Source organism: Solanum lycopersicum, chromosome 3 (assembly GCF_036512215.1).
Source record: "Solanum lycopersicum chromosome 3, SLM_r2.1".
Lineage (NCBI taxonomy): Eukaryota > Viridiplantae > Streptophyta > Magnoliopsida > Solanales > Solanaceae > Solanum > Solanum lycopersicum.
In genome coordinates this window covers 30,294,138-30,319,347 of record NC_090802.1, presented here as the reverse complement: position 1 = coordinate 30,319,347, position 25,210 = coordinate 30,294,138, and the positions used below count along the sequence as shown (strand labels likewise).

General features: G+C 36.1%; 1 protein-coding gene across 1 annotated transcript; it reads right to left on the bottom strand.

Annotated features, from left to right (window-relative positions):
• Positions 1 to 11,927: 11,927 nt before the first annotated feature.
• LOC112941141 (uncharacterized) lies at positions 11,928 to 14,386 on the bottom strand. The gene is made up of 4 exons (XM_069295818.1): positions 14,200 to 14,386; positions 12,733 to 13,174; positions 12,261 to 12,378; positions 11,928 to 12,179 (listed from the first exon to the last, which is right to left on the bottom strand). Exons 1-4 carry the CDS (start codon positions 14,384 to 14,386, stop codon positions 11,928 to 11,930), a joined length of 999 nt encoding a protein of 332 aa, XP_069151919.1.
• Positions 14,387 to 25,210: the final 10,824 nt, after the last annotated feature.

The following is a 25,210-nucleotide window of genomic DNA, read 5'->3' as shown; positions in this document are numbered from 1 at the left end:
ATCTTTTATTCTTAATTATATACTAATTAGGGTAAAAGAAAGAGGGTTTGAATAAGAAAATAGAAAGAACAAGAAGGGAGAGAGAGAAACGATCGAGAAGAAGAGGAAAACACCAAGCTTTGAGGATTAACTTGCTTGATTTCAATTCTTCGGTGGAGGTAGGTTATGGTTTACATGCTTTCATAGTAAACTCTTAATAGAGAATGATATGTATTGGTAGTATTGTAAACCCTACTATGTGCTTAATTGTATGTTTGCGTGAATATGATTATGTGATTGTGATAAGATAAGAATGATGAAAATATTGAATCCCAAATCTTGAAAGGAAACTTTAATATACATTATTAATGATGATGCCTTGGTATAGAAGAAGGCTTGATGAATTAAAGTAATGGGATTGATGATGCCTTGGTATAGAGAAGGCCTGATGATTTACAGAATGATGTAGGGGATCGGGTGTCACGAACCGACACGTAGAATTAGGGGATCGGGTGTCACGAACCGACACGTAGAATTAGGGGATCGGGTGTCACGAACCGACACGTAGAATTAGGGGATCGGGTGTCACGAACCGACACGTAGAATTAGGGGATCGGGTGTCACGAACCGACACGTAGATATAGGGGATCAGAGTGTCACGTACCGACACAAGAGGAATAATGAATATGATGGATCGGAGTGTCACGTACCGACACAAGAGAATTAAAGATAATGAATCTTGAAAGATGTTAATATACTCAATCTAACGAACATATTTCCCAAATGAGTATGGTGTTGAGGCTTGAGCCCTCATGGATGAACTTGATGGTACTTATTGCTGATTATAATACTTGTTGTGGCTACATGTTGAGTTTTATAGTTGATTTACGATAATATTGATATATACTGTTCCCTATTTTGAGTTGGCCGATGATATCTACTCAGTACCCGTGTTTTGTACTGACCCCTACTTTTATGTTTTCTTCTTGTTTATTTGTGGAGTACAGCAAACGTGCCATCGTCTTCAACTCAACAGTAATTCAAGCCAGTCTTACTACATCGGAAATTCAGGGTGAGCTAATGCTTCTAGCTTGGACTGGATCTTCTTCTTCAAGTCTTGATGCCTTGAACTTCCGGCATGGACTAGCTTCTTATGTATTTTTAGCTTTTAGAATACTCTTAGTTTAGTCATTTGATTGTAGATGTTCTTGTGATGATGACTTCCAGATTTTGGGGATGATTATAATAGTTTTGAATTGTTTTATTAATGAATTTAAGTCTTCCGCATTACTTTCTGTTGATATACGTTGAAATGTTAAGGGTTAGATTGGTTGGTTCGCTCACATAGGAGGGTAAGTGTGGGTGCCAGTCGCGGCTCGGATTTGGGTCGTGACAAATTTGGTATCAGAGCATTAGGTTCGTTGGTCTCATCACACAAGAACAGGTCTAGTAGAGTCTTAAGGAACGGTAGAGGGACGCCTTTACTTTTCCTTGAGAGGCTATAAGACTTTAGGAAAAATTTCACTCTTTCATTCTTTCTTTCGTGCTACTACTTGAGTCCAATTGGTATCTGGGTGATACGAATTGGTATCTGACCATCTTCACTCTCTTTCGCAGATGGTTAGAACTAGAGCAACGACTACGTCAACACCAACACCGGCCAGACAAGAAACAACGGAGCCAGCCACTGGGGCTGTGGCTCGAGGAAGAACAGCGGCGAGGGGCCGTGGTAGAGGTCGTGGGAGGACGTCCTCTAGAGGGAGAGGACGAACAGCTAGCCCATCTGATACTAGGGCAGTGACTCCCCCACCGACTGAGGAAGTAATAAGAGAAGGGGAGGATGGGGAAACTGAACAAGTGCAAAATGAGGAAACGCCACCCCAACCTACCCCAGAGATGATCAATCAGGTTCTGGCTTATCTTAGCGGGTTATCTGATCAAGGTCAGGCACCTCCAGTGTTTTCTGCGCCAACACCTTCGGTTTCAGAAGTACAACATGCGGCTACTATGGCTCCCCGCATGGATGTTCCATTGGAAATAGGCACGTTTCCACGTCTGACTACTGGGCCTATAATGACAAATGATCAGCATGAACTTTTCAGTAAGTTCTTGAAATTGAAACCTCCGGTCTTCAAGGGTGCTGAATCGGAGGATGCCTATGATTTTCTGGTTGACTGTCACGAGTTACTACACAAGATGGGTATAGTAGAACGGTTTGGTGTGGAGTTTGTGACTTATCAGTTTCAAGGGAACGCCAAAATGTGGTGGCGGTCACATGTCGAGTGTCAACCAATAGAGGCACCACCTATGACTTGGGCCTCATTCTCTAGTTTGTTTATGGAGAAGTATATCCCCCGGACTTTGAGGGATCGGAAAAGGGATGAGTTCTTGAGCCTAGAGCAAGGTTGGATGTCGGTTAATGCTTATGAGGCTAAGTTTCGTGCACTATCAAGATATGCCACTCAACTCTGTTTCAGTCCTCAAGAGCGGATTCGCCGGTTTGTGAAGGGGTTGAGGTCAGAATTGCAGATTTCGGCCTTACAGATAGCGGCAACGGCAAAATCCTTCCAAGAGGTGGTAGACTTTGTGATAGAAGTGGAAGGAGTGAAGCCAGACGACTTCACCACAACATCGACATCAAAAGGGCTTCGAAAGGGAGGTGAGTTTAATGGTTCTTACACTAGAGGACAGGGTTCGGGAAGTTACTCAGTCCGACCAATTCAGTCTTCACTACAGACTGTAGTTGGGGGACCACCTCAGACCGGTCAACACTTCTCCGAGGGGCATATGATCGACTCCAAAGAATGTTATGGATGTGGGGAGATTGGACATATTAGGAGAAATTGTCCCAGACCAAGTTACAGACCCCCAATAACTAGAGGTAGAGGTGGTCATGATAGAGGCCGTTTTTCTGGAGGGCGTGGTGGTCGAGGTAATAGTGGTCACCAAAACGGCAGAGGTAATGGGCAAACTGGGGCCACTACATCACAACATGGTAGGGGCAACGGATAGATGAACGATAGGGCCCATTGTTACGCTTTCCCTGGGCGATCTGAAGCGGAGGCATCTGATGCTGTCATCACAGGTAATCTTCTGGTTTGTGATTGCATGGCTTCTGTATTGTTTGATCCTGGATCCACGTTTTCTTATGTATCTTCCTCATTTGCTAATGGTCTAAATTTACATTGTGAATTACTTGATATGCCTATTCGTGTCTCTACTCCGGTGGGTGAGTCTGTGGTAGTTGAAAAGGTGTATAGGTCTTGTTTGGTGAACTTTGTGGGGAGCAACACCTATGTAGATTTGGTTATCTTAGAAATGGATGATTTTGACGTGATTCTGGTATGACTTGGCTTTCTCCGCAATTTGCAATCTTGGATTGTAATGCTAAAACGGTGACGTTAGCCAAGCCTGGGACAGACCCGTTAGTGTGGGAGGGTGACTACACTCCCAATCAGGTCCGCATCGTCTCCTTTCTTTGTGCTAGGAAAATGATTAGTAAAGGGTGTTTAGCTTTCTTGGCACATCTCAAGGACGACACTACCCAAGTACCTTCGATTGAGTCGGTTTCAGTAGTTCGTGAGTTTCTGGATGTGTTCCCTGCAGATCTTCCTGGTATGCCACCGGATAGGGATATTGACTTCTGTATTGATCTTGAACCCGGTACTCGCCCCATTTCTATACCCCCTTATAGAATGGCTCCCGCGGAGTTAAGAGAGTTAAAAGCACAACTTCAAGAGTTATTGAACAAAGGCTTCATTAGACCAAGTGCATCTCCTTGGGGTGCTCCGGTTTTGTTTGTAAAGAAGAAGGATGGGAGTTTTCGAATGTGTATAGAATACAGACAACTAAACAAGGTAACCATAAAGAACAAGTATCCTCTTCCCCGCATTGATGATTTGTTCGATCAGTTACAAGGTGCTTGTGTCTTCTCTAAGATTGACTTGAGATCCGGTTATCATCAATTGAAAATACGGGCAACGGATGTGCCAAAGACTGCTTTTCGAACGAGGTATGGGCATTACGAATTTGTAGTGATGTCCTTTGGTCTTACGAATGCCCCTGCTGCGTTCATGAGCTTGATGAACGGGATTTTTAAGCCATATTTGGACCTCTTCGTGATCGTATTTATTGACGATATATTGGTATACTCAAAGAGCAAGAAGGAACATGAAGAGCATTTGAGAATGGTATTGGAAATGTTGAGGAAGAAAAAGCTTTATGCCAAGTTCTCTAAGTGTGAGTTTTGGCTAGATGCAGTGTCCTTCTTGGGGCACGTGGTTTCTAAGGAGGGAGTGATGGTGGATCCTTCTAAGACTGAGACAGTGAAGAATTGGGTAAGACCCACTAATGTGTCAGAAATAAGGAGCTTTGTTGGGTTAGCTAGCTACTACCGCCGATTTGTCAAGGGATTCTCTTCTATTGCTTCCCAATTGACGAACTTGACTAAGCAGAATGTCCCATTTGTATGGTCGGATGAATGTGAGGAAAGCTTTCAGAAGCTCAAGACTTTGTTGACTACCGCACCTATCCTTACCTTGCCAGTAGAGGGTAAGAACTTCATTGTTTATTGTGATGCATCCTATTCTGGTTTGGGTGCAGTACTAATGCAAGAGAAGAGTGTGATTGCTTATGCTTCAAGACAATTAAAAGTGCATGAACGTAACTATCCCACTCATGATTTGGAATTGGCTGCGGTAGTGTTTGCATTAAAGCAATGGAGACACTATTTATATGGGGTTAAGTGTGAGGTCTACACGGATCATCGTAGCCTTCAGTATGTCTTTACTCAGAAAGATTAGAACTTAAGACAGAGGAGATGGATGGAGTTACTAAAGGACTACGATATCACTATCTTGTATCATCCGGGGAAGGCGAATGTTATAGCGGATGCTTTAAGTAGGAAGGTGGGAAGCATGGGAAGTCTAGCTCACTTGCAAGCTTCTAGACGCCCATTGGCTAGAGAGGTTCAGACTCTAGCTAATGACTTGATGAGATTAGAAGTAAATGAGAGGGGAGGATTGTTGGCTTTTGTGGAGGCAAGATCTTCCTTTTTTGACAAGATTAAGGGAAGACAGTCTGATGATGAGAAACTGCGCAGAATTCAAGATAAAGTATTGCGAGGAGAGGCTAAGGAAGCACAAATCGATGAGGAAGGTGTTGTGAGAATCAAGGGAAGGGTATGTGTACCCCGCGTCGATGATTTGATCAATACTATTCTGACAGAGGCTCATAGTTCAAGGTATTCTATACATCCGGGCGCAACCAAGGTGTATCGTGACCTAAAGCAACACTTTTGGTGGAGTAGAATGAAGCGTGACATTGTGGATTTTATTGCCAAATGTCCAAACTGTCAACAAGTAAAGTATGAACACCAAAGGCCCGGAAGAACACTTCAGAGAATGCCCATTCCAGAATGGAAGTGGGAAAGAATTGCAATGGATTTTGTGGTTGGTCTTCCGAAGACAATGGGTAAGTATGACTCCATTTGGGTGATTGTTGATAGGTTAACTAAATCTGCTCATTTCATTCCGGTCAAGGTGACTTACAATGCAGAAAAGTTAGCCAAACTTTACATCTCGGAAGTGGTGCGATTGCATGGGGTTCCACTATCCATCATATCAGATAGAGGTACGCAGTTTACTTCTAAGTTTTGGAAAACATTGCATGCAGAATTGGGTACTAGGTTGGACCTTAGTACTGCGTTCCATCCCCAGACCGATGGTCAGTCTGAGCGAACGATTCAAGTGTTGGAGGATATGCTTCGTGCGTGTGTGATAGAGTTTGGTGGTCATTGGGATAGCTTCTTACCCTTAGCGGAGTTTTCATACAATAATAGCTATCACTCAAGCATTGATATGGCCCCATTTGAAGCATTGTATGGTAGGAGATGTAGGTCTCCCATTGGTTGGTTTGATGCGTTCGAGGTCAGACCTTGGGGTACTGATCTCTTAAGGGATTCGATGGAACAAGTGAGGTCTATTCAAGAAAAGCTTCTAGCGGCGCAAAGTAGACAAAAAGAATATGCAGATCGAAAGGTTAGAGACTTAGAGTTCATGGAAGGTGAACAAGTCTTGCTGAAAGTTTCACCCATGAAAGGGGTGATGCGGTTTGGTAAAAGGGGTAAACTAAGTCCAAGGTACATTGGACCATTTGAAGTACTTAAGCGAGTGGGGGAGGTGGCTTATGAGTTAGCCTTGCCTCCAGGGCTGTCCGGAGTACATCCGGTATTCCATGTGTCGATGTTGAAAAGATACCATGGGGATGGAAACTACATTATCCGTTGGGATTCAGTTTTGCTTGATGAGAACTTGTCTTATGAGGAGGAGCCTGTTGCTATTTTAGATAGAGAAGTTCGCAAGTTGAGGTCAAGAGAGATTGCATCCATCAAGGTGCAATGGAAGAATCGACCGGTTGAAGAAGCCACTTGGGAGAAGGAGGCGGATATGCGAGAAAGATACCCACATCTGTTTAAAGATTCAGGTACTCCTTTTCGCCCTTGTTTTCCTTCTTTTGATCGTTCGGGGACGAACGATGGGTAAATTGGTATCTAATGTAACAACCCGTTTAGTCGTTTTGAGCAGCAGACTATATTTCTGGAAAAACTGGCAGAAGCGACGGACCCCACGACGGACCGTCATGGGCACGACGGACCGTCGCAGGGTCTCGTTTCAAAACACTTAGAAAATCTGAAATTGGGTACTAAAAATCGACTCTCTGAACTTTGTGACGGAATGGCAGGACAGACCGTCACAGGTGTGACGGACCGTCACAGACCCTTGGTGGAAATTTGGGTCTCTGAACTCTATGACGACCTGCAGGATGGACCGTCGCAGGCACGACGGCCCGTCACAGGTTGCGCAATCCCAGTCTGGGTCGGATTTCTTGATACGTTTTAAGGAACGTTTTTGACTATTCTTGCCTTAATTATAAAGTTAGAGGGTTAAGGATTATAAGTCTAATTACTTGGGGGTTAAAAGAGTTAACCTTAAGTTAATTAGTGGGGTATTATTTCCATCTTTTATTCTTAATTATATACTAATTAGGGTAAAAGAAAGAGGGTTTGAATAAGAAAATAGAAAGAACAAGAAGGGAGAGAGAGAAACGATCGAGAAGAAGAGGAAAACACCAAGCTTTGAGGATTAACTTGCTTGATTTCAATTCTTCGGTGGAGGTAGGTTATGGTTTTCATGCTTTCATAGTAAACTCTTAATAGAGAATGATATGTATTGGTAGTATTGTAAACCTTACTATATGCTTTATTGTATGTTTGCGTGAATATGATTATGTGATTGTGATAAGATAAGCATGATGAAAATATTGAATCCCAAATCTTGAAAGGAAACTTTAATATACATTATTAATGATGATGCCTTGGTATAGAAGAAGGCTTGATGAATTAAAGTAATGGGATTGATGATGCCTTGGTATAGAGAAGGCCTGATGATTTACAGAATGATGTAGGGGATCGGGTGTCACGAACTGACACGTAGAATTAGGGGATCGGGTGTCACGAACTGACACGTAGAATTAGGGGATCGGGTGTCACGAACCGACACGTAGAATTAGGGGATCGGGTGTCACGAACCGACACGTAGATATAGGGGATCGGAGTGTCACGTACCGACACAAGAGGAATAATGAATATGATGGATCGGAGTGTCACGTACCGACACAAGAGAATTAAAGATAATGAATCTTGAAAGATGTTAATATACTCAATCTAACGAACATATTTCCCAAATGAGTATGGTGTTGAGGCTTGAGCCCTCATGGATGAACTTGATGGTACTTATTGCTGATTATAATACTTGTTGTGACTACATGTTGAGTTTTATAGTTGATTTACGATAATATTGATATATACTGTTCCCTATTTTGAGTTGGCCGATGATATCTACTCAGTACCCGTGTTTTGTACTGACCCCTACTTTTATGTTTTCTTCTTGTTTATTTGTGGAGTACAACAAACGTGCCATCGTCTTCAACTCAACAGTAATTCAAGCCAGTCTTACTACATCGGAAATTCAGGGTGAGCTAATGCTTCTAGCTTGGACTGGATCTTCTTCTTCAAGTCTTGATGCCTTGAACTTCCGGCATGGACTAGCTTCTTATGTATTTTTAGCTTTTAGAATACTCTTAGTTTAGTCATTTGATTGTAGATGTTCTTGTGATGATGACTTCCAGATTTTGGGGATGATAATAATAGTTTTGAATTGTTTTATTAATGAATTTAAGTCTTCCGCATTACTTTCTGTTGATATACGTTGAAATGTTAAGGGTTAGATTTGTTGGTTCGCTCACATAGGAGGGTAAGTGTGGGTGCCAGTCGCGGCTCGGATTTGGGTCGTGACATTTGCACACCCCTAGTAACACTTGAATGTAAAGGAAGGAAGTAATTGTGGAATCCAGTCACCAAATAACTGTAGCATTTGAGGTAAATTTTTCATTTTATCACCAAAAGTTTTTTATTTTATCACCAAATCACTGAAGCATTATGTCATTTTTAAGTGAATAAGAATGAGAAAACAAATGAGATTTGATAAGTTTTTCTAGAATTAAAATTACAATTAAATATTAAACCAACTTATTAGTTAAGAATTTTATTGATAATATATAGATAAAAGCAAAATAATATAAGAATATATAATTAGGATAAAATATATATGAATCTTTTTTCTTGATATATGCGTTCAATACAAAAAGCTATATTTCTTTTTTATTTGATCAATTACTATGGTGTGAATATAGTTTTTAATTTCTTTTTTACATCTTTATTTGTATTGTTCTATTTGTTAGTAATAAAAAATAGTGAAATACAACCTCTTTATGGCTTAGAAAAATATGTATTTTCCCTTTAAATTTTTATACCTTTTTATTTCTTAATACTTATGTAATATTAATTTATAAAATATAAAGTCATCATCTTTTCACATTCTTTTTCCCACCTCTTGTATTAACATACATACTTAGCTAACATCCCCAACTACCATTTACTATTTCTCTCCTTATTTTTTCTATTACAATCCTTCTTTCTACCTTCTTAACTTCATATATATTTATAAATTAAATGTTCTAGCATTTTCCAATTATTTCTCTGTTAATTTTGTATTTATTTGTCTATTGTATGATTAATGAATTTTGACTTTTTTAGTATCACGCTTCGTGCGGTATACAAAAAGATAAATGAATTGAAAATAATATCTTTATGACTTCTACAGCGAGAATAAATTTTAATTTTGTTATATTGATTATACCACAAAAATAATATTTTTATTGGTGTTAGATGAACCACATTAAAAAATAAGTAAATTTGCATTTCAGATAAAAGAAAAATGAAATAAAACCTAATAAAACTATAATCATAAAAACGCAAACACACAACATATTTTTTAACAAAGTGAAGTGCATAATTGATATAGTCTTTGAGACAACTTATTCATAAGAGCACAATTTTTTTTTCAGAAAATGATGAATGTTTAATGTAGCTTTCGAAACAGTGATACTTACTCATGACATCTCTATGAAAAACTTGCATAATTATGTTTTCTAAACTCATGGCACACTTCTATGGTGACAATAGAGAGAATGATTGATCGTCTAATTTTGAAATAACTTCACCAAGTAAGAGGAGTCATGTAATTGTCATACAAACATCTAATGTAATAATATATTGTGAAAATTTATGATTACTATCGAGATAAATTCTCAACTCCTACTTATACGCGAATCCCTAGTTTTCTCCCACAAGATTTTCTCATCGATCATCTCAATTTGTTCTTTGATTGTCTCATGGATGACTTCGTAATCCACATTAGTTAGTCTACTTGTCGAACACGTTCGGTAAAAAAAAAACTTCAATTAAGGTGATTAAGAAGTTAAATAAGAGATTTAACATACAAAAGAGAATTTAATTAGTGTCATCTTAGTTTTATATGTGAAGAATGAAAAATTATAAATTAATTTATCTTTTGTCTTGAAATAAATCACATTCCACACTCTTCAAATATTATTCCTTATATCATCATATCATGTTATAATGATCAACTCTCAAAAAAAAGAAAAGAAAAATATGTTAGACTAACAATCTAGTTTAAAACAATTATGAAATATAGTAAGCAAGCTACTATATGAAGAAAAATAATACACTAAAATCTATACCTAGTACAAAAATATAGGGATCACCCCCGACAAAATCCACACAACGATCTTGGACAATTCTTGATCTTCCTCTTCTTTTCTCTTTTCTCCTAAGCCCTAGGCGTTCTTTGTCTTTTCTAAATGATTTGGGACTTGGTTTTTACCCCTAATATAACCTTAAAACGACATAGGAAATACTAAGGTGTAAAAACAACTTTGTCCCTTACAAAAGTCCGGATTAGATTTTCCTCAGTTCAACAGCTCAACTTTCGTAAGGTATATCTCCCTCATACGACCTCAGATTTTCGCAAACTTGGCAGCGTTGGAAAGATCTTACCAAGGGATTTCCAACCATATAAACAACTCATAAAAAATCCTCTTGAGCTGGAAGTTATGACCGTTTGAAAATGACCAAAACTCACTTTTGAAAGCTGGAAATTTTCCAGATTTCCCTACTTATTTCCAAAAATGATTATTCTTGATTTCTTAGCTTATTCTTAGTTAACTCAAGTTACGAGATGTTACAATATCTCCCCCTTGGGAAAATTCATCATCGAATAAGAAATTTTTTCACTAAGGTAAAGGTAGTAACATCATTTCAATACTCAACAAACAAAAGAAAGTAATAACATGCATATACATAGCCTTATAAAGTGCTAGGAAGAGAATTTAGTACCTTGATCTGCATTCTCTCCGGATTCAAAGAGATGTGGATATCTCTTCTTCATATCCTTCTCAGCTTCCCAAGTCATTTCTTCAACGAATTGGTTCCTCCAAAGGACCTTGACTGAAGCAACTTCCTTCGTCCTTAACTTGCGAACTTGACGATTCAAAATCTCAACTGGAACTTCTTCATAGGATAAGTTATCCTTAATCCCCACATTATCTGTTGGTACTATCAGTGAAGGATCACCCAAGCACTTTCTCAACATAGAAATCTGAAATACTGCATGAACTTCCGCTAACTCTTGGGGTATCTCCAACTCATAAGCCACATTACCCATTCTCTTGGAGATTCTATAAGGTCCAATATACCGGGGACTAAGTTTCCCTTTCTTACCAAACCTCATAACTCCTTTTATGGGTGAAACCTTAAGATACACCCAATCATCTACCTCAAACTCTAATGGCCTTGTCCTAACATCTCTGTAGGACTTTTGGCGACTTTGTGCCATCTTCAACCTTTGTTGAATCACTTTAACCTTCTCCATAGCTTGGTGAACTAGATCTGGTCCTATCAACCTTACTTCGCCAACTTCAAACCACCCAATAGGAGATCTACATCTTCTCCCATAAAGAGCTTCATATGGAGCCATTTGGATGCTCGAATAGTAACTGTTGTTGTAAGCGAACTCAATAAGAGGTAAATGATCATCCCAATTTCCCTTGAAGTCGATCACACAAGTTCTCAACATATCCTCCAAGGTCTGGATAGTACGCTCTGCTTGTCCATTCGTCTGAGGATGAAAAACATTTTTCAAATTCACCTTTGAACCCAAACCTTTCTAGAAAGATTTCCAGAACTTAGCAGTAAATTGTGCTCCTCTGTCTGAAATAATGGAGACCAGGACTCCATAAGTCTTGCCACTTCTTGAAGGTACAACTTAGCATAATCCTCGACCAAATTGGTAGTCTTTACCGGTAAGAAATGGGTTGAGTTTGTCATTCTATAGACAATAACCCAAATAGAATCATGTTGCCTTCGAGATCTTGGAAAACCTTTGATGAAGTCCATATAATCATCTCCCACTTCCATCTCAAAAGTTCTATATTCTTAGCTAAATCTCCAGGACTTAGGTGCTCTACTTTCACTTGCTGACAATTCGAGCACTTGGCAACAAAAGCAACAGTATCTTCTTACCTTCCCACCAATATACCTCTGTAAAATCACTGTACATCTTGGTGGGACCCAGATGAATGGAATATCTAGAGCTATGAGCCTTCTCCAAGATCCTCTCTTGGAGTCCATCCACCTTAGGTACACATAATCTGCCTTGGTAGTTCAGCTCACCATCTCCCCATTGTTCAAAAGACAATACTCTTTGCTTATGGACAATTGCCTTCAATTAAAGCAAAATAGGATCTTGGTCTTACTTCTATTTCACTTTTGACATTAATGATGACTTAGCTAAATTGGTCACCACTATGCCTCCTTCTGTAGAATCCATAAGTCGGACTTCCAAACGTGCGAGTCTGTGCACATCCTTAGCTAACTCCCTCTTCTGTTCTTCAACATAGTAAGTACTTCCTATGGATAACCTGCTTAAGGCATCAACAACCACGTCATACTTACCTGGGTGGTAAAAATACTCATATCATAATCCCTCCGTAATTCTAACCACCTTCTCTGTCTGAGGTTGAGTTCTTTCTAAGTGAACACATATTGGAGGCTATTGTGATCAGTGAACATATCAACATGAAAACCATACAAGTAGTGACGACATATCTTCAACGCAAACACTACTACAACCAATTCTAATTCATGAGTTGGATAATTTTTCTCATGAATCTTCAAGTGTCTGGAAGCATAAGCTATAACCTTGTCATTCTGAATCAACACAAATCCCAAGACAACTCTTGATGTATCACAATACACCACAAAACCTTGAGTACCCTCTGTTAAGGTAAAAAAACCCCAGAGAGGTAGTCAATCTCTTTTTCAATTCCTGAAAGTTTTTCTCACAAGCTTCAGACAATTGAAATTTGTCTGTCTTCTGAGTTACCTTGGTCATAGGAGATGAGATAAATGAGAATCCTTCAATGAAGATCCTATAATAGCCAGCCAAGCCCAAGAAGCTCCTTATATCTGTTGGGGACGTGGGTCTAGGACAACTTTGAACTACTTTAATCTTCTGAGTGTTAACTATAATCCCATTACCAGAAACTATATGGCCCAAGAATACCACTGACTTAAGCCAAAACTCACACTTGTATAACTTGGCATGAAGCTCCTTATCCTTCAAGGTCTGAAGAACAATACTTACGTGACTAGCATAATCTTCTTTCTTCCTTGAATAAACCAGTATGTCATCAACGAAGACGATGACAAACATATCTAAATAAAGTTTGAAGACTCTGTTCATAAGATCCATGAGCGCTGCGGGTGAATTTTTCAAACCAAAGGATATAACCAAGAATTCATAATGCCCATACCTTGTTCTAAAAGTTGTCTTTGGAATGTCACATTCCCTTACTTTAAACTGATTATAGCCTGATCTGAGGTCAACCTTGAAAAAGAAAGAATCACCTAAAGTTGATCGAAGATATCATCTATCCTTGGAAGAGGATATTTATTCTTGATGGTCACCTTATTCAACTGAAGGTAGTAGTCTATACACATCCTAAGGGACCCATCCTTCTTCCTAACAAACAACCGGAACAGCCCAAGATGAAACACTTGGTCAAATGAAGCCTTTGTCTAACAAATCTTTTAATTGTTCTTTTAGATATTGTAACTCTGTTGGTGCTATTCTGTATGGAGGAGTAGAAATACGACAACTATATGGGATGATATCTATGCCAAAGTCTATCTCCCTTTCGGCAGGGACTCCGAGTAGATCATCAGGAAACACTTATGGAAACTCATTGACTATAGGAATTAACTGAAGGGAAGGTACATCAATACTTGAGTCATTAACTCAGACTAAGTAATATATACACCCCTTAAAAACTAACTTCCTCTCCTTAAGGTATGAAATGAAATGACCCTTGGCACTGCTGAACTACAAGTCCACTCTATGATTCGTTCATTAGGAATATGAAACTTGACAACTCGATTTGTGCAATCTATTAATGCATAACAGGCATGGATCTATTCCATGCCTAGAATTACATCAAAATCTACCATGTCTAAATCTATTAAATCAGTCATGGTACTTTGGTGATTGATATAAATAGGACAATCACGATAGAATCTTTCTGCTAGAATAGATTCCCCAACACGTGTACAAACACAGAAGGGTTCACAGAGTTTTTCAGGAAGAATTACAAACTGATTAGCAACATAAGGGGTTACAAAAAAATAAACTTTCTCCTGGTCTAACAAAGCATAAACATCAAAAGTAAAGAATTTTATCATACCTGTGACAACATCTGGAGAGTTCTCTGGTTCTTGGCAATTATTGAGAGCATACAAGCGATTTGTTCCATCACCAGTACCACATGTAGCTCCCCTAGGTACATCCCTACCTGGTGGAGCAGCTGATGAAGACTGAGCTTTATTGCCCAGATTTCCACCACCTTGCTTATTCTTAGGGTGCTTTCTCATGAAGTGACCCTCTTGACCACACTTGAAACAACCTATCTGGCCATTACGACATTCTTTTGGGTAGTTCCTACCACACTTAGTACATGTAGGAGCCCTACTTCCTCCTTATGCCAGACTACCTTAAGACTAAGCTGGTCTTGCTTTAAAGTGTTCTGAATTCTGGCCACTATACTCATCTCAGTTTTTGGGCGCAGGTTCACTAGCAGATGATGGTGCATGCCCCTTTGATTTCTGAAATTGTGGTCGACTTGAACCACCTTTCTGCTGCCCAGACTCATTCCCAGTCTTTGCCTTCTTATTTCTATATTTCTCTATGTCACTGAGCTTCTTCTTTTCAACTTGTTGCATATAGACCACAAGCTTGGATATGTCCATGTCACCAATCAACCTTGCGTCCCTACCTTATTTTCTTGAAGCACGACCCAAACCAGTGACAAACAAACTCGTCCCACTCCTCATATCTTTCACCATCTTCGGAGCATAGAGAGACAATTGGGTGAACTTCAAACCATACTCATGAACACTCATGGAGTCCTGTTTCAAAGTGAGGAACTCAAATACCTTTTCTTCCTTTAGTTCTCGGGGGAAGAACCTTCCCAAGAAGGCTTCTTAGAAACAAGCCCAACTTGGATGTGGTGCACCCTCATCTCTGCACTCCTTCCATTGGTGAAACCAGGTTCTAGCCACACTCTTCAGTTGATATGTAGCTAATTCAACCCTCTCAGTATTAACCACATGCATCACCTTAAGCACTTTCTTTAATTCTATCTTTTGGATCCACAGTAATGCTTGATCGGTGAAACTAAGAGGATTCATTCTCAGAAACTCACAAAACCTTGTGGTGTCAGCCCCCTCTTGTCGATCTCCTCCCTGTTGCCTGACTTGGTTGGTTACTACTTGATTAAACATCCGGATAGCTTCTTGGAATTCAGCATTTGTAACCTATCCTTGCGGTTGCACATTCAGTGCATTAGTAACCTCTTGCTCATCAACATTTTTTCGGGATGGTCGACCTTTGACCAATCTTCATGGAGGCATGATGATCTGAAAACACGCGTAAGCACAAATTATAGAGAGACTTTTAGAGATAAACTCTACGCACAAAAGAATATGTAAGAAGTGAGAATTCCTAAATGTTGTAGCCTCTTAATCATAGATGTGGCGCGCTTCACGCCGATGACTAAGAATCTACAAACACGACTTCATAGACTCCTAGGACTCTTGAACTCTGTGCTCTGATACCAAGTTCGTCACGCCCGGAGTCTACACCCTGGATGCTGCCGACACTCGAAGACCATTGCTAGCCCCCAAAGAACCTTTTGCCTGACTTTCTTAACTCAGCGGAAAACCTAATCATCTCAAACAAAGAATTTGAAAGCAATATAAGATAAAGGAGACTTCAAAACTGAGTTACTACATTGTCTATGAAGCCTCTAAACCGACTAAAATGTATGTTTGTACAGACCCCACAACATCCTAAAACTAAACTAGTAAAGAAAATAAAAAAAAGGTGTCCCCGGAATGCAAAGAGGCTCACTACTGACTCTGGAGCTCAATCCGGATCAGCGAAACGCCACGTGCTGATCCTGGTTGTTAGCGTCTGCATCATAAACTGATGTAGGCCAACTGACATTAGTACATTGAATATACGATTATGCGAGTTGGAGTGCTAAACACAATTACAATGCTTGAAATAGAGTAAAGATGAACTTACCATGGCTTTGCTCAACTCACAAGATAACAACTCAATATATGGCAATAAGAACATATGCAATATGTAAATATAACTGATAAAAACAAATGTGAATTCTTAGTTCATTAAAGATGAAACAATAATAAACTCAACTTTACTTATATATGAAAGTAGTATAGTTTCTATGAAAGTTTCTCTAACCGACAACCATCACTATGAGCCTAAGTGATGATACAACGTCTTGTCCACGCTGCCAGAACTTTCCTATATTTTGTCATTGCATAGGAAATACTAAACCTAGTGGATCCACTGGCTAAACTTACGTGATCATCTAAAATGTAGGACACGTTAATACCCATAATGGGTACATGGTTTACTTGGGTACTTGAGTTATCTGAACTCTTATTCCCACATCGTTGCTCAGTACTACTCCCAAATCATACTTTAGCTCATTCTTCTAATAAAACTTCCTTCATTTGGGTTGAGATAATTTACTAAACCCTTTAGTTTTAAGAAACTCCTTTTTGGAAACAATGTTCCCCTCTTTAGCTCAAAACTCTTTTGAAACTTCTTAGTTTCCTTTTTAACTTAAATGTGAAACATTTATAAACCTTTTATGGCTTTAGAGAAATGAATTCAACTCTTGCTGTTTACTTAACTTGAAACTTTAACTCTTAGGGATTACTTAGTTCCCTTATAGCTTTTTTGGGATATTAACTCAACTCTTTTCTCTTTGCTCGAGTTGTACTTGAGCCTTGAATGAAAGTTAAAATGATTGCTTAAGTCTCTTTGAAAACTTTAAGAAATCTTTTTTACTTGCTTCTTAACTTTTAAACTTGACTCTTAACTTCCTTGACTTTGATCTTAGCTACCCTTGAATTGGGTTATGGATTCAAGGATCATGATCTCATGTTTATGGATGATTTCATGATGTTGAATCAACTAGTAATAAAAGGTACATCACTTAGGAACTATTACGAAAAGATAGGAAAAAAATGGGGTCTCCAGGGGGTCTTGGAGCTCTAAGAAGCATGGGGCACCAGATCTTGTCGGACAAACCATGGTCTGGGGCGCTCAAGCTGGCGCGGAGCGCCAGGGCCTTTCAGACAGAGCCCCTAAGCAGGCGCGACGCCCCAAGGGAAATCTAACAGAACCTCTGACTTTTCTTCTCCATTTTTCATCTCTAAACTTCCTAAACTTCCATGTATCCCACCCCAAACACTTAGGATCCCTAAATTCTTCATTACCCAATAGATTAGATCCAAAAATAATCCGGAAAAATGAAGCAAACCTACTAGAGATCAAATACAATTCAACCAAAAAGAACTTCACAACTTTTCATCAAGAACTTCAAGATTTTCATTCAAATAAATCTAAATTTGTTGTATTAAATCAAATTGGGGTGTGGGTGAAAGTACCCAACACCGTATGATCTCACATATCTTTATAGGGATCACCCCCGACGAAATCCTCGCAACGATCTTGGCGTTTCTTGGACAATTCTTGATCTTTCTCTTCTTTTCTCTTTTCTCCCAAACCCTAAGCGTTTTTTAACTGATATGGGACTTTTTTTTACCCCTAATATAAACCTTAAAAGAATTAGAAAATACTAGGGTGAAAAGACAACTTTGCCCTTACAAAAATCCAAATTAGATTTTCCTCAGCTCAACAACCCAACTTTCGAAAGGCATATCTCCCTCATACAACTTTAGATTTTCGCAAACTCAGCGGCGTTGGAAAGATCTTCCAAGGGGCTTTCCAAACATGTAAAGAAATCATCCAAACTCTTCCTGATATGGAAGTAATGACCGTTTAAAAATGACCAAATCTCACTTTTGAAAGCTAAAAATTTTCGTGATTTTCCTATTTATTTTCAAAAATGATTATTCTTGGTTTCTTAGCTTATTCTTAGTTAATTCAAGTTACGAAATGTTACAAAAAATAACGTTTTCTATTTAGATATTGTATATTTACAGTCATTGTATCATTATTTTTTTTTTGAAGAAATAAACGGTATGAAGGCTCAGGGCATAGAGTAATTTTTTAAACATATTTTTGAACAAAAAATGAAAGTAAAAATTGGAAATTATGAAAATATAGATAAATAGTGATATTGGCCATTGAAGCAAGCAACATCAACGAGCAGATATTCAGGTGTGTGTGTGTGTATATATATATATATATATATATATATATATATATATATATTAATAATTTAATTTTTTAAATTAGCAAAATTCATGTTCCTTTTTAAGTTAATGCTCTAGTTAAATTAATATTATTATTTTGGTTAATTTTAGTTACTGTCGATTTAGCAGTAACTTAATCAAATTAAACTAAGCAAAACTAATGTTTCTTTTTTAGTTATTGTATATTTATAGTCATTGTATCATTATTTTTGGAAAAATTAAATGTTATGAAGGCTCATAATGAGGGAAGAGAATAACTTTTTAAGTATATTTTGAATAGAAAATGAAAGTAAAAATTGAAAATTCTGAAAAATATAGATAAATAATGATACTGACCATCGAAGCATGTCACATCAGCGAGCTGATATTAAGCTAAAACTACTAAAATTATAATTATAATTATATTATTATTATTAATATTGTTATTATTATTATTATTTATACTTAACTAGTATATTTGGCGAGCTACGCACGATTTTAAAATATTTCAGATTTTATTTAAATGTTTTTAATAGAATTTCACTTTATTTTATAATATTAACTATAAAAATTGTATTTTGTTTCTACAAATTTACAAAACATTATTTTCTTTAATTTTTACTTTTAGTACTCTTTGTATCTCTTATTTCTTCATTTAAATATTTGATTGCATTAATATTTGACTGTATCCTTATAAAAGTTTTCGAGTAAACACATTCACATATATAATTCTCTTAATATTTTTTGTGTTTTCTCTTATTTTTGAAAATCATGAATATTATACCCTGAAACATAAAAAAGGTGAATGTTAGAAAGTATATTTTTTAAGCTTTACAATATAAATAAAAATAACAAATGAGCATTTTATCTTTAGTTGTATCAAATAGATTTAAAATAGATTTAATTTTTATATGTTTGCTCGTTTAACGATTGATTTTCTCAGATTTATACAGTTTTAATATACTGCTTGCTTCACTAAAACAATATAAAATAATTTCTACTGTTATGAATCCATTGTATTTTATATGTGGATTATATATTAGATTTATGCAACTATTAATTGAATCCATGTATAGGTGCTTCTAAAGGTGATAAGAACTTTCAAGATAACTATGTATCTATTAATTAGATGACTTTTGAGAGTGATATCTGAACACTATAAATAGAACACTTGATAAGAAAAATTTTCTCTTTCATCTTATATTTCTTGTCTTCTTCTTCTTCTTCTTATTATTATATTATGTTCTGAGCTTTCTTTATAATACGTTATCAGTATGAAGTTGCTACTTTGAAAGATATCATATAAATATTCTTATTTAATTCACATATTCTCTCATAATTTCATCATGTTGAATTTATCCAAACTTGAGTTTGTGACATTAGATATTTCTGGAAAGAACTATCTTTCATGGGTACTCGATTTGAGATTCACTTAGCCGCTAAAGGTCTTGATGCCACCATTACTCAGGGAAACGAAGCATCGAGCCAAGATAAGATGAAGGCTATGATTTTCCTTCGTCACCATCTTGATAAGGGCTTGAAGATTGAAGTTCTGACGGTAAAAGATCCCCTTAAATTGTGGAATAATTTAAAAGGGAGATATGACCACCTAAAGTCAACAGTGTTGCCAACAACTTGTTGTGAGTGAATGCTCTTACGGTTTCAAGATTTTAAGACCGTATTGATAACCTCCCAATTGAAAATATGTGGGGAGACTATAAATTATGAGGACATGTTGGAAATGACACTTACTATTTTCAATGTCTCAAATGTGATATTGCAGCAACAATATCGTGAGAAGGGTATTTAGAAATACTCTAAACTGATCTCATGCGTTCTGGTGTCTAAGCAATATAATATTATTTTAATGAAAAATCATTAAGCTCATCCCACTGGAGCTGCTCCATTATTGGAAGCAAATATGGTAGAAGCACGTGATCAATCTGAAGTAAAAAGAGATGATCACCGGAGCTATAATAATGCACGGGGATGTGATAAAAATAAGAGACAATACATCAATCGTCGAGGTTGTTTTAAAAAATATGATAAAAGTAAAAATGACTAAGTTTTGAAAAATCAATTAATCTTATGTATTAAGAGAAATCTTAACGGAGTCGCCACTTGATCTTTTAGAAAAAATCAAGAAAACATAAAATTATTTTCAATAGATTTAAACAGATAAAATCGATTGAAAAGGGGTTTTAAGTTCAACTGTACATTCCGAGAAGGTGTTAGGCCCTCGAAATGCCCGCTAACTCGCGGTTGACCGGCAATTTGTGTAAATGACCTTTTAAAATAATTTTTCAAATATTATAACTAAGTAAAAGAGAATTCATTTATAAAATAAATTATTTACTTGTTTATTATCATCATTTTCTAATTAATTATTTTAAGGGGAAAGAGGGAGATCATTTAAAATGGATAATGACCTAAAGTGGTTGATAAAATAAAAGCTAAGTGATTCATTCAAAATAAATATTTAAATATTTTTGGGATAATGCCCAAGTACCCCCTCAACCTATGCCCGAAATCTCAGAGACACACTTATACTATACTAAGGTCCTATTACCCCCCTTAACTTATTTTATTAATATTTTTTTACCCCTTTTTAGCTTACGTGGCACTATCTTGTGGGCCCAACGATGGTTGACTTTTTTTTTCGAACTAGTGCCACGTTGGCTAAAAAGAGGTAGAAAATTACATATAAAATAAGTTCAGGGGGGTAATAGGACCTTAGTATAATATAAGTGTTTCTGTGGAATTTCGGCATAGGTTGAGGGGGTACTTGAGTATTTTCTCAATATTTTTTATTGATTTATTGTCAATATAAAGAAAATGGCAATCTTGGGGATTTAATTAAATTAATCCATGAAAAAAATAAAGTTAGTTAAAATAATACAAATAATAGTAAAAAAGGAAGAGATTATTAAATTTAGGCCTTAGACCCAAATCTTTATAACCTGTCCTAAAAGTAAAAGTAAAAATCTAAGGAATCCCATAGTGAAATATAATAATTACAATCTGTCCCGACTAATTTAGTATTTACTAATAATCCCTTAAAATTGTCGTCGTGTGATACATTAGTACATTGTGATACATGGTAAAGGATACACAGTAATTTAATAACTGTTAAGATAAAAAAGGGAAAAAATGGAACATTTAAGTTGGTTATTTAATTCAGCTTAAGTTACGGTAATAGATCATGAAGAAACATTAATTCAGCACGTAATTGAATAACACTTACAAATTTTGAAAATTCAAGATTATATCATCTAAGTTGAAGACAATTTTATGAACATCCAGTGGATAGTTGAAAAATACAAATTTGATTGTTGTTATTGTGGATGATACATGATGAATACATCAATTTTGATGAGACATTCAGGAAGTTGGGTGAAGGAATTACAGTATGAAAGTTACAAAATCGACGGAATCGTTGTTGGAGATTCAATTTCATTTTCTAATCTCAAAGCAGCAATTGCAGCCGAGTTGAATATCGATGTGTCAAGGAAAGATATTGAAAGTCGTTACATTGTAGAAGATAATTCATGTACGATGAAGGTTAAGAACGATATGAGTGTTAAACTATATTTAGAACTGAAAAAAATGAGCCAGAATTTTCAATGTATCCATTATGTATTGACACAATTGAAAAGATTGGTGATATTGTCCATAACTTTGATGGATCATGTGGAGAAATTACATGTGTAGAAGGCACAACACATGATACAGAGGCTTTGGCAATGGTTAAATCTAGTTTATTTGATTCGTATGAAAATTCAGAATTTGGAGTTACAAATGTTATAATCAATTCAGATAGTCTAGATGTGAAGACAGATCAGATATATAAGGATAAAGCAACACTTGTAGATGTGATGACGAAATATAAGATAAAGAACAATTTCAATTGCAAAGTAAAGATATTTGATCAACCAAGGTATGATAGTGTTTGTAATATATATATATATATATATATATATATATATATATATATATATATATATATATATATATATATATATATATATATTTACATGCTATTCAAAATTAGTACATGAAACATTACTATTTTCTATGGAAACATACATTATCATTAGTTCGATGCTATTTTAAGTTAGATCTGTTTAATATATGATTCACTATTTCGTTAAGTTTATTGATACATTGAAATAACTATATTGATACTTTAATATACTACTGCTGATACAGTAAGGAATATATCAATTTAAACAAGCATAGCAAAAAGTTCTGATACGTGTAAAAATAATTTTCTTCGAAAATGGTAGATACTTTTGTGTAATTCATTGTTTGATTACTTTAAGCATTATTTTTGAATATATTATATGATGTAATTGCTATAAGTATTAATATGCTGAAAAAATGTACGCAGCTATGTGTTGGTATGTTTTTCATACAAATGTGGTTGGACTATGAAGGCGTCCTGCAGGAAAAAATCTGATATTTTCATTATTAGAAGTTTCAATAGTGTTCATATGTGTCCGATGAGGCCAAGGGTATTAACCAAGGTCCAAGCAACAGTCGAATTTATAAGTGGAGTTATTGTTCCAAAATTGGTCAATCATAAACGAATTTATACTCAGAAAGATATAATTGATGATATTAGAGAATTCTATGGGGTTCAAATATCATACCAGCAAGCATAGTGTGCTAAAAAACTTGCATTCCCCATGATTAGGAGAAAACCATCTGCAAAATATAGATGATTGTCGCGATACATATACATGTTAAAAACCGTGTATCCAAATTCTTATATAAGAATGCAGAAGACTGAGGAGGATGAATTTATGTATCTTTTCGTCGCCTTAAGACCATTCATTAGGTGATTTAATTATTGCAGACCAATAGTTGTTGTGGATGGTGCACATATGAGTGGAGCTTACAAAGGGACATTTGTATCAGCAATCACACTTGATGACGAAGGTACTTTTTTTTTAGTTGTGATGTGTTTGTATATATTACGTATCAAAAGATATAATGTGTGTCTGTAATCAGGTTGCATGTTTCCATTGAAATATGGTGTTGTTGAAATCGAAAATGATTGTTTGTGGACATGATTTTTTGAACAGTTCAAAAATGCATTTGACGAGAGAAAAGATATGTGTGTTGTTTCAGATAGACATGAGAGTATCATGAAGAGTGTGAGGATTGTGTTCCCAAATGTACCTCATTATGCATGCATCTGATATCTTTGAAAGAATGTATGTGGAAATTTCAAAAGAAGCAGAAAGGCCATAAGTGATCTATTCTACTCTATGGCCAAGGCATACAGAAAAGAAGATTTTGATAAGTTGATGGCTAAGGTTGATATAATTGATCACAGGGTTAAGGAGTACCTTGAATATACAGGTTATGAAAAGTGGTCAAGAGTTCATGCAACAGTAAACAGAGGTAGGATGATGACTTCAAACATTGCAGAATGTATCAACGATTGTCTTGTTGAAGCACGTCAATCAACTATATTAGAATTCTTGGAAGAAGTTAGAACTTTTTTTGGTTCTTAGCATTGCAGAAACAGAGAAGTAGCCTCATACATTAGGGAGAAAATTTGAGGAATTGTTGATTATAAACGCAGCTAAAGGTTCAAAGATGGAGGTATGTATCATTATATAATACTTTATATTATATAGGCTTAAGTCATCTACGGCCCCCTAAAGTTGTCCGCATAATTCACTTAGACACCTCAACTATGACTTGTACCTATTGAACACTCTAATATTAATGGATATGTACTTATTGAACACAAAATGATAATAATACTTTTAAAATATTGTGTGTGTAGTTCACGCACATTGTCTTAAAAAATAACCAATAATACTCCAACACGTGTCACATGGACCCAATTTATTGAATTTTCATTTTTGTTAATTCCAATCTTTAATTTTTTTAAAAAAATAATTAAACAAGAAAAGAAAAAATCATTCCTCTACCACAGGAACTACCCATCTTTCTTCTTCATCCTTTAATGTCGATGGACACCTCCTGCGACAATGAAAAAGAAGGAAAGAAACAAATCACTCCCCAACCATTTAGTTATATGTGCTTTCTTCTTCTTCTTCATTAGTTGTTACCCATCATTATAAATTAATGGAATGAATATTGTAATTTTTGTGAAAAATAAATTAACTTTGATAAACTATTTTAAAATTAATTACCAAGAGAAATCGTGAGGATTTTAAAGAATTATATCAAATTTTCTGATATTATGTTACAACTTAATGTGTTGATGTTTGTTGATTGGAGTCGAAAATAGAAATGAACGGGAGTAGCCTTGAAAACTCTGATGTCCAATTATTTTTTTCATTCTTGCAAATTCGATTTAACACTTAGAAGATTCAGTTTTTTTATGAAGAGCAAAAAAATAAAAAATAAAAAATCAACACCAAGTTTACAACAATGAAAATGGGTAAAGAAGAAGACAACTGTTGATATAGCTTACAGGGTAGGGGGTGGGGGAATTTGTTTTCTTTTTGGATATTATAATACAAAATACTTTTTTTTAGTAATTTGATTAATGCAATGCCAAGTGTCATTATAAGAAAAAAAAGGTTGAAGATTATTATTAATAAAAAATAAAAAATAAAAATTTAGACTTGTTCACGCCCTTCCATGTAGTGAGATGCACTTATTTTGCCATATCAGCATTTTATGCTTAATAGATTGTGTTTTTAATAATTTAGGTGTTCAATAGGTACAAGCCATAGTTGAGGTGTCTAAGTGAATTATGCGGACAACTTTAGGGGGCCGTTGATGACTTAAGCCTATTGTATATATATAATTCATTGTATCATTATGCAGTTTGAACATAATTCATTGTATCATTAAGAAATTACATATTTAAATTTTTAAATGTACAAGTTGTTCCATCATCTGAATTTATTTTCTTGATTTATGAAACTGGAAGAATACATTGTTTGTCTTGAGAGGAAAGTATGTTTTTTGTGG

Coding starts and splice junctions, on each gene's coding strand:
- LOC112941141 (XM_069295818.1), bottom strand. CDS start 14,386: ATGAGAAAGCACCCTAAGAATAAGCAAGGTGGTGGAAATCTGGGCAAT. Junction 13,175..14,199: donor CTCTCCAGATGTTGTCACAG/GTATGATAAAAT, acceptor AACTTTATTTAG/ATATGTTTGTCATCGTCTTC. Junction 12,180..12,260: donor CTACAGAAGGAGGCATAGTG/GTGACCAATTTA, acceptor CTTTAATTGAAG/GCAATTGTCCATAAGCAAAG.